The sequence below is a fragment of the Sebastes umbrosus genome, chromosome 20 (genome assembly GCF_015220745.1).
Source record: "Sebastes umbrosus isolate fSebUmb1 chromosome 20, fSebUmb1.pri, whole genome shotgun sequence".
NCBI classification, from domain to species: domain Eukaryota; kingdom Metazoa; phylum Chordata; class Actinopteri; order Perciformes; family Sebastidae; genus Sebastes; species Sebastes umbrosus.
In genome coordinates, this window is record NC_051288.1 from 14731000 (window position 1) to 14750168 (window position 19169).

At 39.8% G+C, this 19169-nt stretch overlaps 1 protein-coding gene across 8 annotated transcripts in view; it reads right to left on the reverse strand.

Moving 5' to 3' along the window:
- plce1 (phospholipase C, epsilon 1) overlaps positions 1 to 19169 on the reverse strand; it is a 96398-nt gene that overhangs the window by 9292 nt on the left and 67937 nt on the right. For 3 of the 8 annotated variants that reach the window (XM_037754316.1, XM_037754315.1, XM_037754321.1), the window contains exons 14-37: positions 18970 to 19086; positions 16703 to 16744; positions 16181 to 16309; positions 15949 to 16085; positions 15252 to 15358; positions 14844 to 14968; positions 14582 to 14726; positions 14152 to 14316; positions 13422 to 13536; positions 13143 to 13302; positions 12908 to 13030; positions 11954 to 12090; positions 11617 to 11855; positions 10944 to 11005; positions 9941 to 10106; positions 9747 to 9854; positions 9040 to 9156; positions 7775 to 7933; positions 7233 to 7368; positions 6936 to 6977; positions 3630 to 3748; positions 3298 to 3415; positions 1237 to 1374; positions 334 to 633 (exon numbers count right to left, since the gene is read on the reverse strand). In XM_037754316.1, coding sequence (XP_037610244.1) covers positions 334 to 633; positions 1237 to 1374; positions 3298 to 3415; positions 3630 to 3748; positions 6936 to 6977; positions 7233 to 7368; positions 7775 to 7933; positions 9040 to 9156; positions 9747 to 9854; positions 9941 to 10106; positions 10944 to 11005; positions 11617 to 11855; positions 11954 to 12090; positions 12908 to 13030; positions 13143 to 13302; positions 13422 to 13536; positions 14152 to 14316; positions 14582 to 14726; positions 14844 to 14968; positions 15252 to 15358; positions 15949 to 16085; positions 16181 to 16309; positions 16703 to 16744; positions 18970 to 19086 — 3206 coding nt within the window. The remainder of the gene's footprint in view (positions 1 to 333; positions 634 to 1236; positions 1375 to 3297; positions 3416 to 3629; positions 3749 to 6935; positions 6978 to 7232; positions 7369 to 7774; positions 7934 to 9039; positions 9157 to 9746; positions 9855 to 9940; positions 10107 to 10943; positions 11006 to 11616; positions 11856 to 11953; positions 12091 to 12907; positions 13031 to 13142; positions 13303 to 13421; positions 13537 to 14151; positions 14317 to 14581; positions 14727 to 14843; positions 14969 to 15251; positions 15359 to 15948; positions 16086 to 16180; positions 16310 to 16702; positions 16745 to 18969; positions 19087 to 19169) is intronic. The other 5 variants (XM_037754319.1, XM_037754322.1, XM_037754320.1 and 2 more) reach the window with 3 other exon arrangements.

Here is a 19169-nt window from a genome sequence, read left to right on the forward strand (position 1 = left end):
ATCATACAAACAGACTCCTCAAAGTTAATCTGAAATGTCTTGTTTTTTTTCTCTATGGAAAGTGGGCTGTTGGCTCATCTAGAATTAAATCCTATCAGCGTTTGCAAAGTTGTAAAAAGCTAAAATTGTCATGCAGAAGAGGCCTTGGAGTTGTTTTCTATTACATTACAAAGGAGAAAGATAATCTAATATACTCTCCTTTATCTTCCACTAACTTCTATTTGGGACTAAGTGATATAAATATGTATGTATAATAAAAGACTTAGTGAGTAATGTTTGCTTGCCGTTTTAAGTTCATCTGCAATACAAAGAGAAAACAGCGTCTCTCCTCACCATCAGTCTGATAGTTGAGCGCCACCAGCTGGATGCCGTGCAGCCAGAAGAGCAGAGGGTTGGGGTTGGTCGAGTCGATCCTGGTGGCTGCCGGATACGTCCTGAGCAGCTGGCACACGGTGTGGTGGATCAACTTCTGGTAGTACCGCCTGCACCGGCACAGGCGCTTGGCGGCGTTCTCGTTGACGGAGGAGATGTGGTAGCACTTGGGGGTGCGGATGATGGCGCTGAGAGAGGTGGGGGGGTTGAGGACGGGAGACGTCTGCTGATGCTCCTCCCAGCTCAGACGCTCAGCGCCGCCTAGAGGGAGAACAGAGAGAGAGAGAGAGAGAGAGAGATGTTTAAAAAGGCCCTGAAAAACTATTTGCTCATTCAGCAGTTTTGAGCCTTAAGGCTGTAGCGTAAGAATTTTGATCGAGTTTTCAGGAGATTTAACATTGACTTTTTCACCCGCAAGTTTTCAAACTTTCCCAACTCTTATTTCCTTGATATTAGTAGGGAAACAAATAAATGTCCTGGCAACCTTAGGAAGAAACTAAGTCAGTATTCAGTTCATCACAACATGAAACACAACAGCAAGAACTGAATCTATTAAAACCATCTACAGGCTTGCATTCTTTCACATACAGCCATAACAAAATACTCTTAAAACTGTGGCTGTCTGGTGTGGTGTTTTACAAGAAATTACCCTCATTTATCACCTCTAACCTATTATGGCATATTTTGTAAGCCTGCTTTGCACCGTGGCGACTGTTCACTGCTTGTCCAATCAAGTTCTCCACATTTACTTGCACTCATTTTCAAAATATCTCTAAAACAGAGCTAAAAATACATATATTGAAAGATCTTCCTTTTCCACAAACACACTCATACTAACAGTTACCATCACTAGGCCCTGCGTACCTTTCCCAGGGGTGCGGCTCTGGGTCGTGACCTCTCCTGTTGTGCTGGAGCGAGCTGGAGCTGTGCCAAATATGGACTTCCTGCTCTTTCCTCGGTCCTTCCCCCTGCCAGAGCCGGCTGGAGACAGCGTGGACAGGCCTGTGTTCCCACACACACACACACACACAATAGGCAGACAGAGGAAAAGTGGTCAATAATGCAACACAGACAGGCTGCAGACACCAGACGCATGACATCAGTACCTCTCAATTTGCTTCTAAACATCCAGAAATCATTTTCTCCAAATGCCGTCACTTTCTGTCATAATGAGGAAGTCGGTCTTCTCCCTCCCAGGCGTCACTCCAAGTGCGTTTGTTTTAATGAGCGCAGAGGATTAGAGCTAATAGTGCTGGTTTTAAGTTGTGTATTATTTGCAGAGCAGATAGAAAAAATATGTTTTTGCTCTTTAAAAAAATGATTATTTGTGTTTTGTAAAGAAGATTTGGCCTGAAATCTGTGGGATAACATGGATAATGTAGTATAGAAGCAGATAGATGCTAACAGTCTTCTTCGCTTACTTTGTTATGATACGAAGACTAATGTCATTACATTAATGAATATACTGTTGAAGGGACTATATGCAACTTTTAGAAAGTCCTTTAAGAGAACTGCAGTCAGCATCCTGTTGCTCGCGCTCGCACTCCATAGGCACGAGTAATCATCCTGGGCATCGGCCAAAACAGTGACATGACGTTACATTACAATCATATATCACCGTTAATGTCCACTCTCCATGATACTAACTAGCTTGCCATTTGGAAAGTACTTCATCAGCTAACATTACAAAGCAAAACCGTCCCGAGTCCTTTACATAGAAATCAGTCCACAGGCTGTTAAAGGCAACCGAGAAAATCTGGGACAGTCTCAGTTTTTAAGTTACATTACAATCTGTTCACACAGTGGCAATGCAAAGCGATTAATACATGTGAATTGTTACAAATAGTACTTTTAAGTTGAGCTATTTCCTATTTGGTGTCAAATCTCTGTCTCCTTTCCGAAAAAAATATTTGAGATGAGAAATGTGACGTGTACTTTTTCGGAATTTTGAGTATTATTTAAAGATGATTTAAGTGTTTATAGACAAGTTTTTATGAGCAGCATGTCCGTCTGCAACCAGTTCAGACAGCGGACTGTTTTCTCTTTCTCAGATCTCAGATCCCTGGAAACAGTAAACAAATAAAATACCAGTGGAAACACGGGCACGTTTATACGGGCAAATGTCATGGAAAGAAAAGAGGAGACAAGCAGAGAAGAGGACACTTGAGGGAGGAAAAGACGAGATAAGAGGGTTGATATTTAAGGGAGAAAAAGAAATATTTGAGAAATTGAGATAAATGGTAGAATGGAATGAAGATAGATCCCAATAAAGAGAAAATAGGAGACGTTTTATGAGGGAAAGCAAAGTCAAACATCTTGAACTGCTGGAGAGAGAGCATTTTCATGTATTTAAAAGGAAAAAGCAGTTAAAACTGGAAGAAAGAGGACGTGTGACAAAAGCCCTTGCTCAAATTTGAACCTGGGATACTAGCTATACACCGCCACCAGGACATCCCGAAAGCATTTCCTTAATGTAACGTATATAACAGCTCTGTTGTTTGTTGTGCTGCTCTGGGACTGACAACGCAATGAAGTAACCGCATCTTTCCCATGGGGAGAAGGGGATTCGTCATCTCTGTGGGTGTCCAGTGTGGGAGAGGAATGGAGTGTAACACTGTGATATTAAATGTCTTCCAATGAAAAAATATTCAAAATTACAGGGAAAGGGTTTGACCTCTTAAATATAACATGGGAGTGGAATAGACCGGGACAAGGCGGGAAAAAAAAAGGAGTTATAGAAAACGATAGCATGTCAAAAGTAAAAGAGGAGACGGTGGAAGAAAGGGTTTTGACCGAGGATAAATCACTTTGAATCCGTGTAGGAGAGAAGAATAAGAAAAGAGAAACCCTCAGAAATGTATGTTAAAATGAAACGAAAAGAGCTGTGTGTGTGTGTGTGACAATGAGAGATGAAATATTCTCTACCTGGGAATTTCACAGCCTGGCAGTAGATGATGAGGTCGGACAGCTCCTGGGCGATCTGTCGACTCTCCTTCTTGTTCTGAGGAAGGTAAAACTCCTCGCCCAGCTCCATGTCGAACACCTGTAGGTGCCGGTAGACACAGGAAAAACGCGGTTAACATTATACTGGAAGAGACAGTGACATACTTATTGGAGCAGAGGCTGAATTTCATAGATACACTGGCAGAAGAGAGTAGGAGTACATACTTAACCTCCATGCTTATAAGCATTTGTTTGAATCCAAAATACTCTCTGGCACATAGTAGCTGTAAATATTTGATACTGTAGCTCCCTACCTTTCCTTTGCTCTGCGTGGTGCTATCAGACTTCTTCATCCTCTTCGGTATTTCATCAACGGGTTGCTCTTCTTTGTCTGCTGAGCTCTTCCCATCTGGCTTGTCATCCAGGATGTTATCTATTCAGGAAATATAGTGAATTCTATTAGCTCCCAGGTGTTAACACTGAAAGGTGTACAGGAGTACTGTGCGTAGGCAGAGAATGGAGCGGACACGCAGCACACATTTTCAGGAAGCGTTTTGTGGGTGAATCAAGTGTCAAAAACAAACGGATGAATATGCAGCGCAGATTAAATTTGCATGATTTTGAACGATATACAAACTACCAAAAAAATACTTAGTAGTGTTGTTGTGAAAACTGGCAGAAATACAACCATCATGGTTGAGTGTGACAAGTTGAGATACCTGCCAATCAAGCAAGCACGCCCCCAAAGAGGCGTCCCTTTAAGGACATATTTCTTAATGAATCATCTCCAATTTTTTTTATGTATATTACCATTAGCAACAGAAAACATGTGATCCAGGATAGTTGAGGCAAAAACTGGCCTGAAAAACAGATTCCAGTCTGGATTTAAAATTTATTCTCCAAGCAAAAATTGTGCGTTGGGAGTTGGTGTCCCAGTTGATATACTGTATGTTAAATCACCAGTAAGACATATATCAGAAGAAGTAAATTTAGCATCTGGGAATGTTACTTCTTGTAAAAACAAATGCTGATTTGGGTTGGGGTTTTTCTTAAGCTTGAAAGGTACTTCAGCACTCAACCATGGTGTTTACCGCTTAGTTTGAAATGAATTGTTTTTAAGTTTATGTTTTAAACTTTCCGTTTTAATGTGCTTGAGAAATACATCTAATTTAACTCTATACTTTTTTTTTTTTTTTTTTGCTATATTCTGACCTGTAGGATGGTTCTGGTAACTTACACAGTCTAATGAACAGGATAGTGACGTGATGATCACAAACATGTTACGTGTGTTTGTTGGTGTGTATCCACATACAATTAATTGTAATAATCTAGAGTGGTTCTGCATTTCATTCAGATATTAGGGACAATTATAGAATAATTATAAAGGGGGAAAAGCAGCATCAATATCCCTGACTACTTGCAGAGCCCATGAGGAGGCTCCTTAGCAACAACAGCCCACGAAGACCTCCCCTCGCTGATATTCAAAGCGACGTCTATCAACTGTAAACAGGAGCAACAGCAGGGAGTTCTTCCCTTTGCTCCCGATCCTCCTACACATTCATCGCAGCCAAGAAAAAAAACAAACATATCAGCTTGAAAATGCAGAAGCTTTTTATCACGAGAAACTTGTTTAATTCCTGACGTTTGGAATCTCGTCCTTTTGAAACTGGTTTGGCAGCGGAGTTGACAGTAGCCAGAGACTGGAGGGGAGCTACCGTTAAACAAGAGATGGTGGCAACTTGGCGGTTTTCTGCTCAAGTGTTTGTATTTACTGGGCCAGCTGATGTTAAGTAGAAGCACGTAGGGGTCAAATGGAGACAGTCGAGGGTGGAGTGGAGTTTATTTTGTCAGGATATCTGGTTAATGGTTAAGATTTCACTGAGGGGGGAAAAAAAGGAAGTATCAAAACAGAATCACTCTATGAGGTTTAGATTAGAGAAAATGGTTCTGAAAGGTCTTTGACCGGTAAGTTCTTCCGACAGGGACAAGCAGAGGGCAGGGATTATGGAGGGAGCAGTGCTGGGACTGCGACCGGGACAGGGTAGTTTCCCCTGGTCTGTTGTTCAGTGCGGGGCCAGCGTAGGGCCTGAGAAACCAGATGGCTTTGTTTTTTTTCCCTGATGAGCCTGCCCAGCCGATGGCGAGGTCACAGACAAATACAGTATGGAGGGGAGGAGGAAGAAGGGAGGTGATGTGTTTGTGGGAGAAAGAGAAATCATGCTGACTGAAATGAATAAAATGTTTTGTTTTTTTCTATACACGCATCTAATTTTGATGTCATTCATAATACCATGTCTTTCAAGGACAGTCAACAGAAGTAGACAGTGTGGTCCCGTCCTGCTCTAACTCCATACTGCAGAGTTTCCTACATATTTCCTTAAGGTTGTGGCATATCTACTGTAGCTTGCGTCTTAAAGCAGAATGTTAAAAACATACTGTAAAAAACAAGCAGGCAAAACACAAACACAAACTCACATCACAATTACTATTAACATTAACATCCAGGTTACTCTGAACACAGTGTTCATAGTGACAGAATTTGATTTAGAATAAAAGTAAGTCACAAGAAAAACTGCTGTAGTTAAAGCTGATTGTTGCATTATTGCAGTGACATAATGGTGATAAAATCATAACAAACACCTCTGATGTCGTGGACCATCCATTGTTAGCGATTTAGTAGTGATAAATATGCTTGGATGGCACCCTATTGTGATTCTTCACGTCTGTGCTGAAGAGCACATGTGGTTGTCCCTATTTTATTATCATTGAAAAATGAGGGAGGACGTCTTGTAACAGGTCATCAGTTCAAGCCCGCAGTGTTAGGACATTAATTATAACTTTCAGAATATTTTGGGGATTTTTTTTTTTCAAATGCATAGGGTGGAATTATTTTAAGTTTTTACTGGGTTCCAGATAGGACTAGGAAATATGACGATATATATCATCAAAAAGATATAAAAAAATATAATAATTCTGTATTATTTCTAGGCCTGTATATATATATATATATATATATATTTTAATTTAATTTAGTATTTAAGTATACTTAAAGTATTTAATTCACACAATAGTATACAAAAATAGGCTTTCCAATGTGGTTATTTCATATAGACTATTTATTTATTGAATTTAAACATGCTGTATCGTGATATAAATCATTATCGAGTTATGAAATGACTTATATCTTGATAGATTTTGGCCATATCGTCCAATACAGTATGTGATGGTTAAAATTTGAACTGCTGCTCACCATGCACGATAGATGGCTACGGTGCAGCAAAACGTAACCGGATGTCCACAAAAAGCAGAAAGCTAGCAGCTGTTACAGTACGCCGGCACACACAGGAATCAGTCTATAGCAACAATGCAGATCGCCAGTGCATGTCTATATACCAGTGTTTCCTCTGTTGTTATTCTGCAGTGGTAGACAACCATCATTTCCCCTTAAAACTCACTTGCAGGGTCAATATCCTGAAGTAATTTTAAGATACTGTAGGATTTCTACTAAGATGTTGTAACTTTCTCAAGAACAAAATGAATCAGCGAACAGCTACCACGGCAAAACAAAACTAGATGGAAACACGGGTACATAGAGAGGCGCATCAGAGCTGTGCATTTACCTTCCAGGCCATACGAGGCAGTAGAGGCTGTGAGGACATCAGCTAAGTGGAAAACAGGCAAGAAAAAATAGGACAGGAAGGGAGTGAGAATAGAGTACCAACGTAAAGAGAGACTTGAGTGTTAAAAGAAAGAGAGACGGAATAAAAGTGTGAACAGAGAACTGATTCAAGAGTTACAACATAAGAATATAATTTATGAGATATTTTAGCCTCAGAATCCATGGAAATCTTTGTTTTTGTTGTTAGTTTTATAAGTGTGTTTCCAGAGATCATAAACGCCATTGCAGTTCTCCTTACCATCTGATAGAGACTCATAGTCGTAGTCATACTCGTCTTCTTCCTCCTCCTCTTCCTCATTGGTGTGGTTGCCAGGCGAAGTAACCCCCGGTGACCCGTTGCTAGCCTGGGCCTGCATGTGGGCCAGCTGGTGAGCCTGGAAAAGAGGTCAAATATGAAATAAATAACAAAAAAAGAAGAAGAAAGCACTGCAAAGTGAGAATAAGTGCATGTAAAAAATAGTGTGCGAAAATATCTAATATTTACAAAAATATACCCGTATCGGACATATGATCTTTATCTACCCATTACCTGTAGATATATACAATCTCTTATCTGCAGAGAGTCCATAGTGTGTATATACTAAAGCACATTATGTGTGCATTCTAGGTAAAATGGTGTGATGAGGTGCACATTAGCATCTATTATTTATGTGACAGCACTCTAATCAACGGTGCTAAATATTGAATGTACTAATACTACCTGCTAAATCTAAATAATGTATGTAATTATGTTTATATATATGTGCACAGGATGTCTTTCTTTCTATCTTTCTTCTCGACCTTCTGTTTGAGTAAGTCCACCGACGCCTGGTGCGCTTTGAGCTTCTTGTTCTTGAGGAGGATCCTCCCACGCAGCTGCCATGGCGACGGCAGGTGAGGGTCGTCGCTGAAGTCGCCCTCGAAGAGGAAGCGCGTCACGAGGCGATCCCCGCACACCGTCTGGATGGAGAAATATTCAAAATGTGATAGACAGTCAATAAATGGTGTCCAATAATGTGAGGTACAGACCAGAATGTAACGGAAGGGAGAGCAGGAGAGGAAAGGAAAAAGTGCTTTTATCAACATAAAACAACATTGCAAATAAACAAGCCCAGAGTGACGTAAGCTGTCTCTACATGAAAGACCTTTTTTTTTTTTTTTTTTTAATCAAGCCACTCAGAAGTCTATCTCCAGGGAGGATAGGACGCTGGGAAGTTTTGTTAGATGAAACCACGATGCCCCAGATATGTGTGGCCTCGAGTATACAACATAAAAAAAGAAAAAGAAATGGACAGTTGTAGCCTGAAGACTAGGAAAGCAAGCCTCTGCCTGGAAGTCCGCCAGGTCGAATGCCCACAGCAGCTGAGAAAATCTGTGCACGGAAAATGAATGAGTGGAGTTGTTTGCTCAAAAAGTGGTGTTACTGAGGAAAACATTCCCACCTGGAGGAGTGTAGTTGAACCAAAAACTAAGACTACTTTAGGTGCATGTCATTCTCTAAATATAAAGCATGGTACTGCTGAAAATTGAGCATGTGTGCATGAGTTCAAATAAAACTTTAGAGAATTAGAGGCCACTTTAAAATAATGTAAAAGGTAGTGCTAAGGGATGTGTAGTTTGTAGGGATGCAAAACAGAACCGTAAAAAAAATTAACCGTTCAATGACTGTACAAACTGAACCGTGGGCTTGTTGAACCATCGCAACACTATTAAATATAGGTCTGCTAATTATTTGATGAAGTGCCAGAGACACAGAAGAGGCAATTATCTGGTATGCCTACTTGACCATAAAGTAGCCTGCCTTGTTCATGTGTAAAATTAGTGTTATGGCTTTATACAATACAGGAATATTACGAACCCAAACCCCAAAAACGCAATACAAACCGAACCATGGGCTTGTTGGACCATTGCACCACTAGTAATTTGACTCCATCGAAATTGATCTGATTGGTGACATTCTTTATACACACAAATGACTCGGTTACTAATCAGAATCAGAAAATACCACATCAGAAACAAACTAACCACACATGGAAAACACACACGACTAAAGAAAGAAAGGCTACCTTGAAGATTTCAGCCATCTTGCGTTGCTGTGGAAGGGAACAGTGGTTCTCTATGGACAGGATGACGGGCATGTCCGAATTGACGAATGCAGACCGGTTAACTGCTTCCACCACATCCTGGAGGATCATGGGAGAGATTTCATTCTTAGAAAATGCACCCCCAAGTCAAATATGAGACAAAGAAACTCAATGGAAACCAATACTCATGAGATTAGCTCAAAAAATAAAAATATATAGTATTGATATTTCCCTCGAGAGTGAACTGAGGTGAGTTAATGAGTTCTTAAGAACCACATTTGTTTGGTTTTGTTTGTTGACATTCAGATGTGTGAGTGTGTGCATACGTGGCTGCAGGTTTAAGTATGCGTGCATTCATGTATATAAGTATATGGATTTTGGTCTTGTGTACGTCTGATGTACGTCTGTACCTGCTTGTGTATACATGCCAATTGCTAAAGCATATATAGATTTGCATGTTTGTATATTATTTGCACCCTGGGTGATATGTACAGTCACAATATACCATGAATCAATTTAAGATTAATTATTTTAAAACTATAACTGTATACTTGTTCTTTTCTGTCAACATGAACTAATAAAATGTTTAAAAAAAACTTTTGCCGAGGAGCGGAAAGCAACCAGAGCCAGTGATTGATTGTTTCTTTCAATCTCTTTTCTGAATTTAATAATTCATATGTATTTCTTACCTTGAAGGGTATTTTCGTGGTGAGCGTGTGTCCATGATAAATAACTGGCATGCCATCATCTCCGTCCCAGCAGTCCAACTCGACGCTCCTACAGCCTTGCAGCAGCACCTGGTGAAAAATGACATTCAATGATCAGACAGGAACATGCAAAATAGGAGTTATGGGTCCAGAAAAAAAACCAACTTCAAACTTACCTGACTGTAAAGCTCAACAGAGGACTCTCCTTTGAGCTGGTGTCCAGTCAGATAGGTGTTATGAGAAGACTCAATGTAGTAGTAGGACAGAGGGTACTGCAGCTCCTCCGGGTTCATCTGGGATTCCTCATTACGAGAAGCAAAGTTCTCCTTATCCATCAGGAACCTGGTGTGGAGAGAGGGATGGTTACATAACAATACAGGATGCTACTGCACTGAACACAATTAGCAAGCAATCACTTAGATGTTTAGCTAAATGTTGTCAACTTAAAACTGTAACTCCCACTGTTTTATGATACACAGGCATGGCGATATATCGAATATACTCAATGAATGAGGGAGGGAAGCAGGGAACAGGGGAAGAGCCTGGAGAGAGTGAAAGAGAGTGCCAAAGGGAGTTTGTATGTGTTGAGGTCAGAAAAGGTGATGGAAGATGCCAGCCTCCACTTCGAAAAAGACTCAAACTAGCCCCCACGTTGTTTAGTGGTACATGTTTGAACTAGGCATTACGGTAAGAGCGTGTAAGAACTGACTTCAAAATAAAAGCGATCTTCCGGTGAATGCAATTTAATATAAATTTAATAAGTCAGTCTGTCAATAATAAATAAATAAAAACAAAAATGAATAAATCGTAATAATAAATAAAATAATTAAATAAAATACCAACAGCAAACTATAATTTGGAGGAAAAAAAATATTTTCAATTGTGTGAATAATTAGTCAAACTTAATAAGAATAAATTTCCAAGACCAATATGACTTCAAAATGACAGTACACCAGCTCAGAGTGTTCAGATTAGATTGCTAGAAAGCATAAGCATCAAAGAGTTAAATCAAACAGTTATTTTAGAGAAATTATATATATATATATATATATATATATTCTATATCACGATACAGCCTAAAAATATATTATATACATACTATGCAATACATTTCTTGTATTGTGTTTCAGTGCTGACATGAATGCATGCAATGTATTATGAATATTTTTTCATACATACCTTGCAAAGCCTTCAAAAGACATCCAACCCATCTGCCTCATGCTTGATGAAGGCTCAAATTTCTGCAAAGAGGAAAGAATAAAACAATTATATACCATTATTGATCAACAGTTCCCTTTTCCTTCCTTGTGTCTGAGGTTTCTTTCATCCTAATTCTCTCCACTCATCTGATCATATTCACAAATCTACATCAGGTTCAAGTTCTCATCCTTCGCTCTATCCCTAACTACAGTATATGGCCTCCATCTCCACCATCTCTCCCTGTTGTGACACCTTTAGTTTATCCTCGGTCGCTTGCTTCTTCCGTCTTGCTGATTGCAGAGTGTAGTTTCTTTAGCTGTGTTAGTACTTGTGCATTAGAATCTAGCTTATTGTTTTGTGTTGCTAACTTGTGTTAGTTTTTGTTGGAAGAACCATTTCATAACCAGCCAAACACACTGAGCCGGCCTACCTGTGTCTACTTACTGCTTGATTGTGTGGCGTGACCCTTCACCAACATGTTAACTGCCCCCTTGTGGCGTGGCATACTAAAACCCACAACATGTAAACTAGTCTCTCAAAAAGAAACCCAAATAACACCCATACTGGCTCCAACACTCCCTCCAGTTCATGTTAAATAGATTTGTTTAAGTGCTGTCCTTGCATTGCTTCATCCATTCCTTCCAGACTCTACCTGTATAATGCTGAGAATCTCATCGTAGCTCAGGTGCTCTCTCTGACAGTTCACTAGGAAGTCGTTGAGCTGAGGGATAGTCAATCCCAAGACGCCCAGTGATGCGTTTTCCACCCCCGTCCCGTTGGTCACGATGCTGGCTGCCGCGATGGCGTCTGAGATCTGCCTCTGGTTGTCAGACATCTGCTGCCTCGTCCGGATAAACAGGCCGAGATCAGAACCGTTGCGGGTTAATAAGTCTGGGAAAAAGAAGAAAAGATTAGGCGAGGTAAAAAAAAGAGGTGGTGCTTGTGCACATGTTTTTGTCTACTAAGAACATATATGTTTGTTGTTTTACCGAGGTCTGGCTGGAGCCCCGTGTCTTTGTCGTCTATGCTGAGGTTGGTGTAGAGAGGAGCAGACTCTGGACTTGAGCGACTGCAGGGGACAGCGAAGATGTCAAACAGCTCCTTCAGGTCCTTCCTGCTTCGAATGCTGTGGAGGAAACATCACACGTTCGATTTTAGTCTCATTTCAGCCACCTTAGACTGGCAAGCAGTTTATTTTAGGAAGAGCTGAGACCTGTCAAGGCAAGTGGCATTTGTATATTTTAGTTTTATTTTGCTGTACCGTGTATGAGTTCTTCTCAATGCTCTTGATAACGAATGGATGCAAGAATTTAAAGGTTGTCAATCAGCCACCGGAGCGACAGTGGTTGGAGGACTAAATATAATGCATTTCAGGAACCATCTTTGGAAAATAAGCAGGATTTTTGAGAGGCTGATCTGCTGAAGTACTGTACTTCCATTTTTTCTCTGCATGGCTTTAGCTGAGCAAGTGGGGAATTCAAAAAGGAAGCAAGGCAGACGAGAGGATACACTACAATCTATGAAATGTAGGAGGACTGGTATGAGAATAATCCATCGCTTATCAAGGCAAAACATTGTTTCCTTTCATTTGACAGGGAAAATATTAGAAGCTAAATATTTTACAGACAAGAATCCTTGGAAAATGCACTGGGGATGATAACCTTGAGAAGCATTTGTTGAATTTCTTTTATCATAACTGTCTTTCGCTGCTATTGATAAGAACACAACAGTTGTATAACAAGGGGGGAGTGAGATGTCAGAACAGAACATGTACAATATACTGTACATACAGCAATGCATTCAGGCCATTGCTGAATGACGGATGGTTACATTTAACCAGTAAAATGTGTTTGAATCTCTGCTTTAGGGACAGTTACTACAGTACAGTGCGCCAACAATGTAAAACAAAAACAGGATGTAGTCGACTAATATTTGGTTTATACCTGAATGACTTGAAGAGCTCGACAAACTCGATGAAGCTCATCGTGCTGTCGGAAATCATGAGATTCTGGAAGCCTTTGAAACAGCCTTTACCTCGACCGTGCCACGACCTGCTGCTCCACGCCCTACGACCCACAGAGAAAAGGAAATATATCTTAACCTCAAGGAAAACTGTAGTTTTAGATGTCAGACGTGCACACCTTACAACTGGTCATCGTATACAGTATGCACACATACCCTGGTTGTGACTTGGCAGTTCCTGAGAGGATCGGAGAGGATTGCGGGCGGGAATGGTTGGACCCCGCCATGCTGGAGGAGGAGGATGAGGAGGAGGAAGAGGCTAGCAATCCAGGGCTTTTACTGGATGAGAGGGAGAACGGTCCAGGGAAGCTGTCCTCTGTGGAGGCAAAGAGGACTGAGGGTAAATAAAAATCATACAGACAATACAGTACCATAGAAAGTGCTTGGCATACATCTACATATTTTTTTATTCTTAATAGCTCCGTAAAATGTCACCTGGATCTTCTTGGTCGATGCTGTCAGACTCCGGCCCGTTTCGATACAGTCCCTCCTTACAGCTCCGTGTTTTCCTGGAAACCATCTCGTCATCCGTGCAATCCCCACTGTCTCCCTGTGTTTGGTGTGTAAACAACCATATGTTAAAACCGAGGAACTATTCAGTCTCAGAAACGATATCTGTGTTAGTCATTAGTTGTAGCAAGTGTACAAGTAGGCCTGTTACGATAACTACTTTAGTTGGATGATATATTGTCCCAGTAAAAAAACGGTTAGGCACTGCGCCCAGGTCTTACACTGGTAGGGAAAACTCTGCTGTTTATTCTGGCGTCATGTTGGCTAAAATGTTGGTGACAATCTTATGTAAACGAACATGCATTTAAACACAACAGGCAATATTGAGGTCAGCAAAAATGATCGTGTCCATATATCACATGATAAGTTGATGATGTAATTATCAAGACAGGCCTATGTACGAGAGTATATTTTAGATCAAGACTGAACTGTGAAATGGACCAGAGTCTTGCCATACTGTATGTGTAGAGTCCTGAACAGTTGTTTTATTAGAGAAAACAGGAAGTTCTGTAAAGGCTCTTAACATGTCAAACCAGTGGTATAATGGTGTATAATGTAAAGACAACAGTGGAGCAGATTGGCCCTAAAGTATCCTAAAAGATCACAAGGGCACCTGCAAAACACTGAAGTTATGAGTCTCTTTTAATGTACTGACCCTGACAAGGACCTTCTTCTTCTTCTTGGTCTTATCATTGATGCTCAGAGGGCTGTTTTTCTGAGCGGCAGATTTCTCCACTCCGCCTGTACCCATGTTCCACCTCCGCCCACCAAACAGCTCAATGGCATGAGCGAGGGTAGGGCCTTCGTACCTGCCGTCCTCCTAACAGAAAACGAACACACAAGACACAGAGGATTACATGGACAGGAAGGACGAAAACGTCCTTTTATCAACAAGTTTTCAGGCTCTTTTAAAAATGTTTAAGGGACGTGTTAAGTGTTTGGTCTTTCAGATTTAAAGCACAATGAAGAAAAACAATAATACCACCTTAAATCCAAGCATTTTTAATTAAAACATAGATGGGGAAAAATGGCATGTGTACAAGAAAAGTATTGTCAAAGGAAGCATCATCCAGTTGAGAGTTTACCTGATATAAGCTGACATACTGCTTCCTCAGCCACTGCAACCTTTGGTCAGGAAACTTCTTTAATTTCCTGGTTGCATTCACCAGCTCCGATAGGCCTTTATGGAGCATCTGTGCCGTGTTGTTGGGGGCCACAAAGTGCAGGAGTCTAGGAGATTAGAGTAGTAAACAGCAAGGTGTTTTTACCAACGTACCAGTGTAGCAATGAACTAGTGTTGAAGAAGTAGATTTCAAAGTAGGGCACTGGTGGTAACGCGGCACTAACCTGTTGTCGGTGGTACTGAGACCGTAGAGGAGGGTGAGACCGTTCTCCTCCACTGTCATCTGGCTCAGCTTGTTTTGCAAACATACAGCATGAACGTCGACTCCCTGATGACCCAGGAACACTGCCTGTACATTAAAAATAAACACAGGATATGAATATTATGAGTGCAATCTAACTCGTGACTGTCAAATGCTATTCAGACTCAAAACTGATTACTAATCCTACAAGATAAATCAATATTCTTTGAGAATTTTGAGTAGAAAATATTTGAAATAATGATATCAAATGTAAACTTAAAGCTAAAGACATAATTTTGTACTAGTTTTAAACAAAATACAATTAAAATTTCTATACAAAATTAAAATGCTAAAGATTTTCGCAATTTAAAACTTTTTTTATTCAACAAACCTTCACCACTCCCAGGTCCAAAAGGCCCTCTGCTAGTCCCGCCACTACAGTCTGTCCTAATCCCAGCGGTTGCTCTGGTGGGGAAGCCCCTCCGCTCTGAGGCTTACCTGCCGTAAATCAACACATTTACGACATGTTTGAAATGTAGTAAAGACGTAGGAAATTGAGCAATTTGTGCAACGTTTACAACCGGTTTGAATTTGATGTGTTACAAAAGACATGGCGCTTACCAACCGTGAATAAACACATTTAAATGGTGTTTAAAACATAATAATGACACAGGAAATGTGATTTTTTTTTTTTTAAATCACAGATGCCTGTTTTCCATTTGTTTAAAGAGTAATAATGGAGGAAATGGGGGCTTTTCAACCTGAGATATAAAACACACTTATCTTAAACTGTACTGGTGACAAAGCAGTTAATTCAACCTGAACAAATGTAAATAATCATTTAGAAAGAACAATGGTAAACTGTCTCACTGGGAAAATATATATATATATATATAAACAACAGTCTGAATATTACAAACCCTAGACCACAAGGTTGTAAGTCGAACTGAAAAGTTCTATAAGCAGATTTGTTTACATTTTCTTAACACTGTTTTCAAAAAATCGATTACATGAATCAATGTCAAAAAACTACCCATGTCTTTTAAATTATACTGATGTTTTTAATGTCACTCTCTGTCATATTTTACCCCAGGTGAGTGTTGTGTTGTCAGGTTGTAATCGCAGCAGACAGCGAGCGGTGAGGTGGCTGTCCTGGTCGTAGTGGATGACTGTAGCGCCCTGCAGCAGAAACTGGTGAACGTCTGGTTGTAGCGACAACACGTACCTGGAAAAAGAAAATACAAAAGATTTTGTTAAGTGTCTGTTGAGCTATCTACATATGTCAGTGTGTGTGTGTGTGTGTGTGTGTGTGTTTCTTACCAGGGAATGAGCTCAGTGCCATGGCTGAAAGCTCTGTGCGTCTCCTCAGTCCCCTGAAACTCCACCTCTTTCACCACCGGCTCTGACGACAAGTCTCCGTCTGAATCCGACAAATCCCCCACCATGAACCTGAAGATGGGAAGAAGTTCCAAGAGCAGAGATTCAGTGTGGGATCAGGAGAACAGTTTAAACAAAACTGAATTTAATATGTTAATTTCAAAGTTTTAGTTTACAGATTTCCACAGAAATCTGTAAATCATTTTCTATATTTAATTTCAACTACTGCAGAAAATGAGGTAAAGCAGTTATTAAAGTCAAAAGTAAGAGATGACCTGCATCTACAGTAAGACACAAAACTGTACTCTGTACTGTAGTGCATCGGATGAACAAGCAAAAAAAAAAAGCATCATGCATTTATCATTGCGCATTCCTTGAATACTAGACAAGCTTCTACTCAAACTGCAACATAAACCACGTTGATGTTAGGTGATAATAATCAAAACTTCTGATATAACCACTTACAAGACATGGTTTGATTCGGACAGTGTCCTAAATGAATGGGAACTAGAAAAAGGAGAAGGAAAGAGAGGAAGTGTGAGATGAATAAAGAGCAGACAGAGAAGTTTCTTTCTCAAGTGGAAAGACAAATAGCAAAAAAAGAGGATGCCAGTAGGAAAAATCAGCAACACAGGAAAGGAATTCCTAAACCTCTTTGAGTAAGAACGATAATATTTATCTGCATCCCGCTCCAGTACAGAAAAAATGAACACTACACCCCTCGCCAAAATTATTAAGTCTTGTTATCCTGAGCTCCAACGTGGAATAATAACTCAGAGTCAGAGAAAACTGTCCAGAAACAGAGAAGATAATCCAGGTTTTCTTTAACACAAACACCACAAGGCCGGGCTTGAAATGAGTTTTTCTAACAACATTGTATGTTAGTGTCCAAATTCCAGCTTAGCAACCTGCCACCAGTGAGCTGAAACGTACCAGAGCTCTGTTCCTTTCCTGTCCTGACAGGAAACTAACCTGCTATCTTTTATCACTGTGACACAGGAGTTTATGTGAACATCACCTCATCTCAATAACAATCTGCAAATGTGTTCCTTCACAAACCCATTATCTTGTGCCGGTGTTTATGAAAGACAATTTGGAATGAATGTGCTGCACAGACCACATATTCCTATCTAAGGAAATCACTGTATCTGCATCAGGTTGTTTGATTAATCCCATGATATTTTCTTTAAATCGGCGTACAACCACTAAAAAAAATTACTTTTAGTCTTTTGAAAATCAGTATAGCAGTTGTGTTATTTATTCCCAGAGAAACTACAGTGGTTGCATGTCCACAAAAGCCTTTTCAGAAATGAACCAACTAGTGATGAAGCACAGGAATTAGTGTTTTCAATTCTCATTTCATAATAAAAGAGGTAATAATTAAGTAAAACCATGTAATTACCAAAGTAATAACCAGGTAATATCTTTGTATTAACAATGGGTATATCTTGGTAATAATAGACTGAAATTTATGAAACTGGGTAATAATGGGGAAACTCATTTAAAGATAGCAATGAGGCAAAACTATTTAGTAATAGTATAGTAATATTTTGGTAACAATGGTTATATCAGTGCAATATTTGGATTAAAAAAAATATAATATTGTGACATTAATGGGGTAATAACTTAATAATAATGAGGTAATATAGGCTGATGTTTTCACAATATTATAAGCCACTACTGTATCAGAGTAATATCTTCAAAATCACATGAAAATTCTTGGGAGTCAAAATTGGTAATTACCATATTATAATGCTCAAATTCATCCTCCACTTATGTTACACACATTTCCTTTTGTTTCAAAGTAATACCGTACAATTTATATGTTTAAAGTTGAGATGAAAAATGCCTTTTTAACCCTTCATACTGTGCTATTATTTCACAATATATGCAAAACAAATTACAAAAAATAAATTTCATCAAAATCCAAATCACCTTTTCTTCCTGTAAAATATGACGTGTGCTTATGTAAGCTAGTACCAACCAATTTCAAGAAATATCATGACATCCATCCATCAGTCAATCAATCTGCAATGTTTAGCGAGAAGGGAGGTGTTTGTGTGGAGCCACAGTCCGCTTCAGCTCCGTATCGCACTACATTTTAAGCCTGCCCTCTTTTATGCTTAACTATCTGTTTCTATTTAATTTCATTTATTTGATGGTTGTTTACAGACAATGACTCATTATATACTTCGTCTCAGTGACTCATCGGCAAAGTTTGCCTATGAGTCATTGCCTATGAACGAAACAGGAAAATAAAGAACTCAGTTTTGGAAACAGACCTTTGGCAGGAAAGGTCACAGTGCGAAACAATAGAATCTCTCCAATCTGCCTTAAAGGAGCGATTCGCCAAAGACATGTAGCCTTAACATAAAATAATAAGGTGTATATTATAATGATATACAAGCTGAAAGCCTTAAAACTCTATACAACACACACACAAAACTGTTTTGCATTAAAACAAGGAGCCAGAATAAAGAAATACAGTTAAACACCAGTAAACAAAAAGTGATAACAACTGCAGTGGAACAGTGCAACACATCCCACAGATCGTTCTTCAGCTGGAAGACCCTGTTGGAGAAAACATTCACCCTTCTAAGGTATCCTTAAGCAAGACACTTGTTTTTTATGAGCTCCAGAGTTGCTGTGTGGTACCTGATGCCATACACCGAAGGAAATGTAGAAAGGTGTATGTGTCACGCAAAAAAATAGGGGGGAAAAAGGGTACTGACTGATTGCGGCAGCGGTCCCTGAAGGAGTTGTTTCTGGACGCGGGGGATGGGCCAGTAGAGGAGGGACTGGTGGACGCCTCATCAGGATCCTCTGCCTCCAAACTACGATTACAAGATCTTAGGAGCAGAAAGAGGAGAGTCAAGTGCATGAAAATTTGAGATCAAAGCAAAAAGCAAAAAGAAGAAAGTGGTACAAGCGG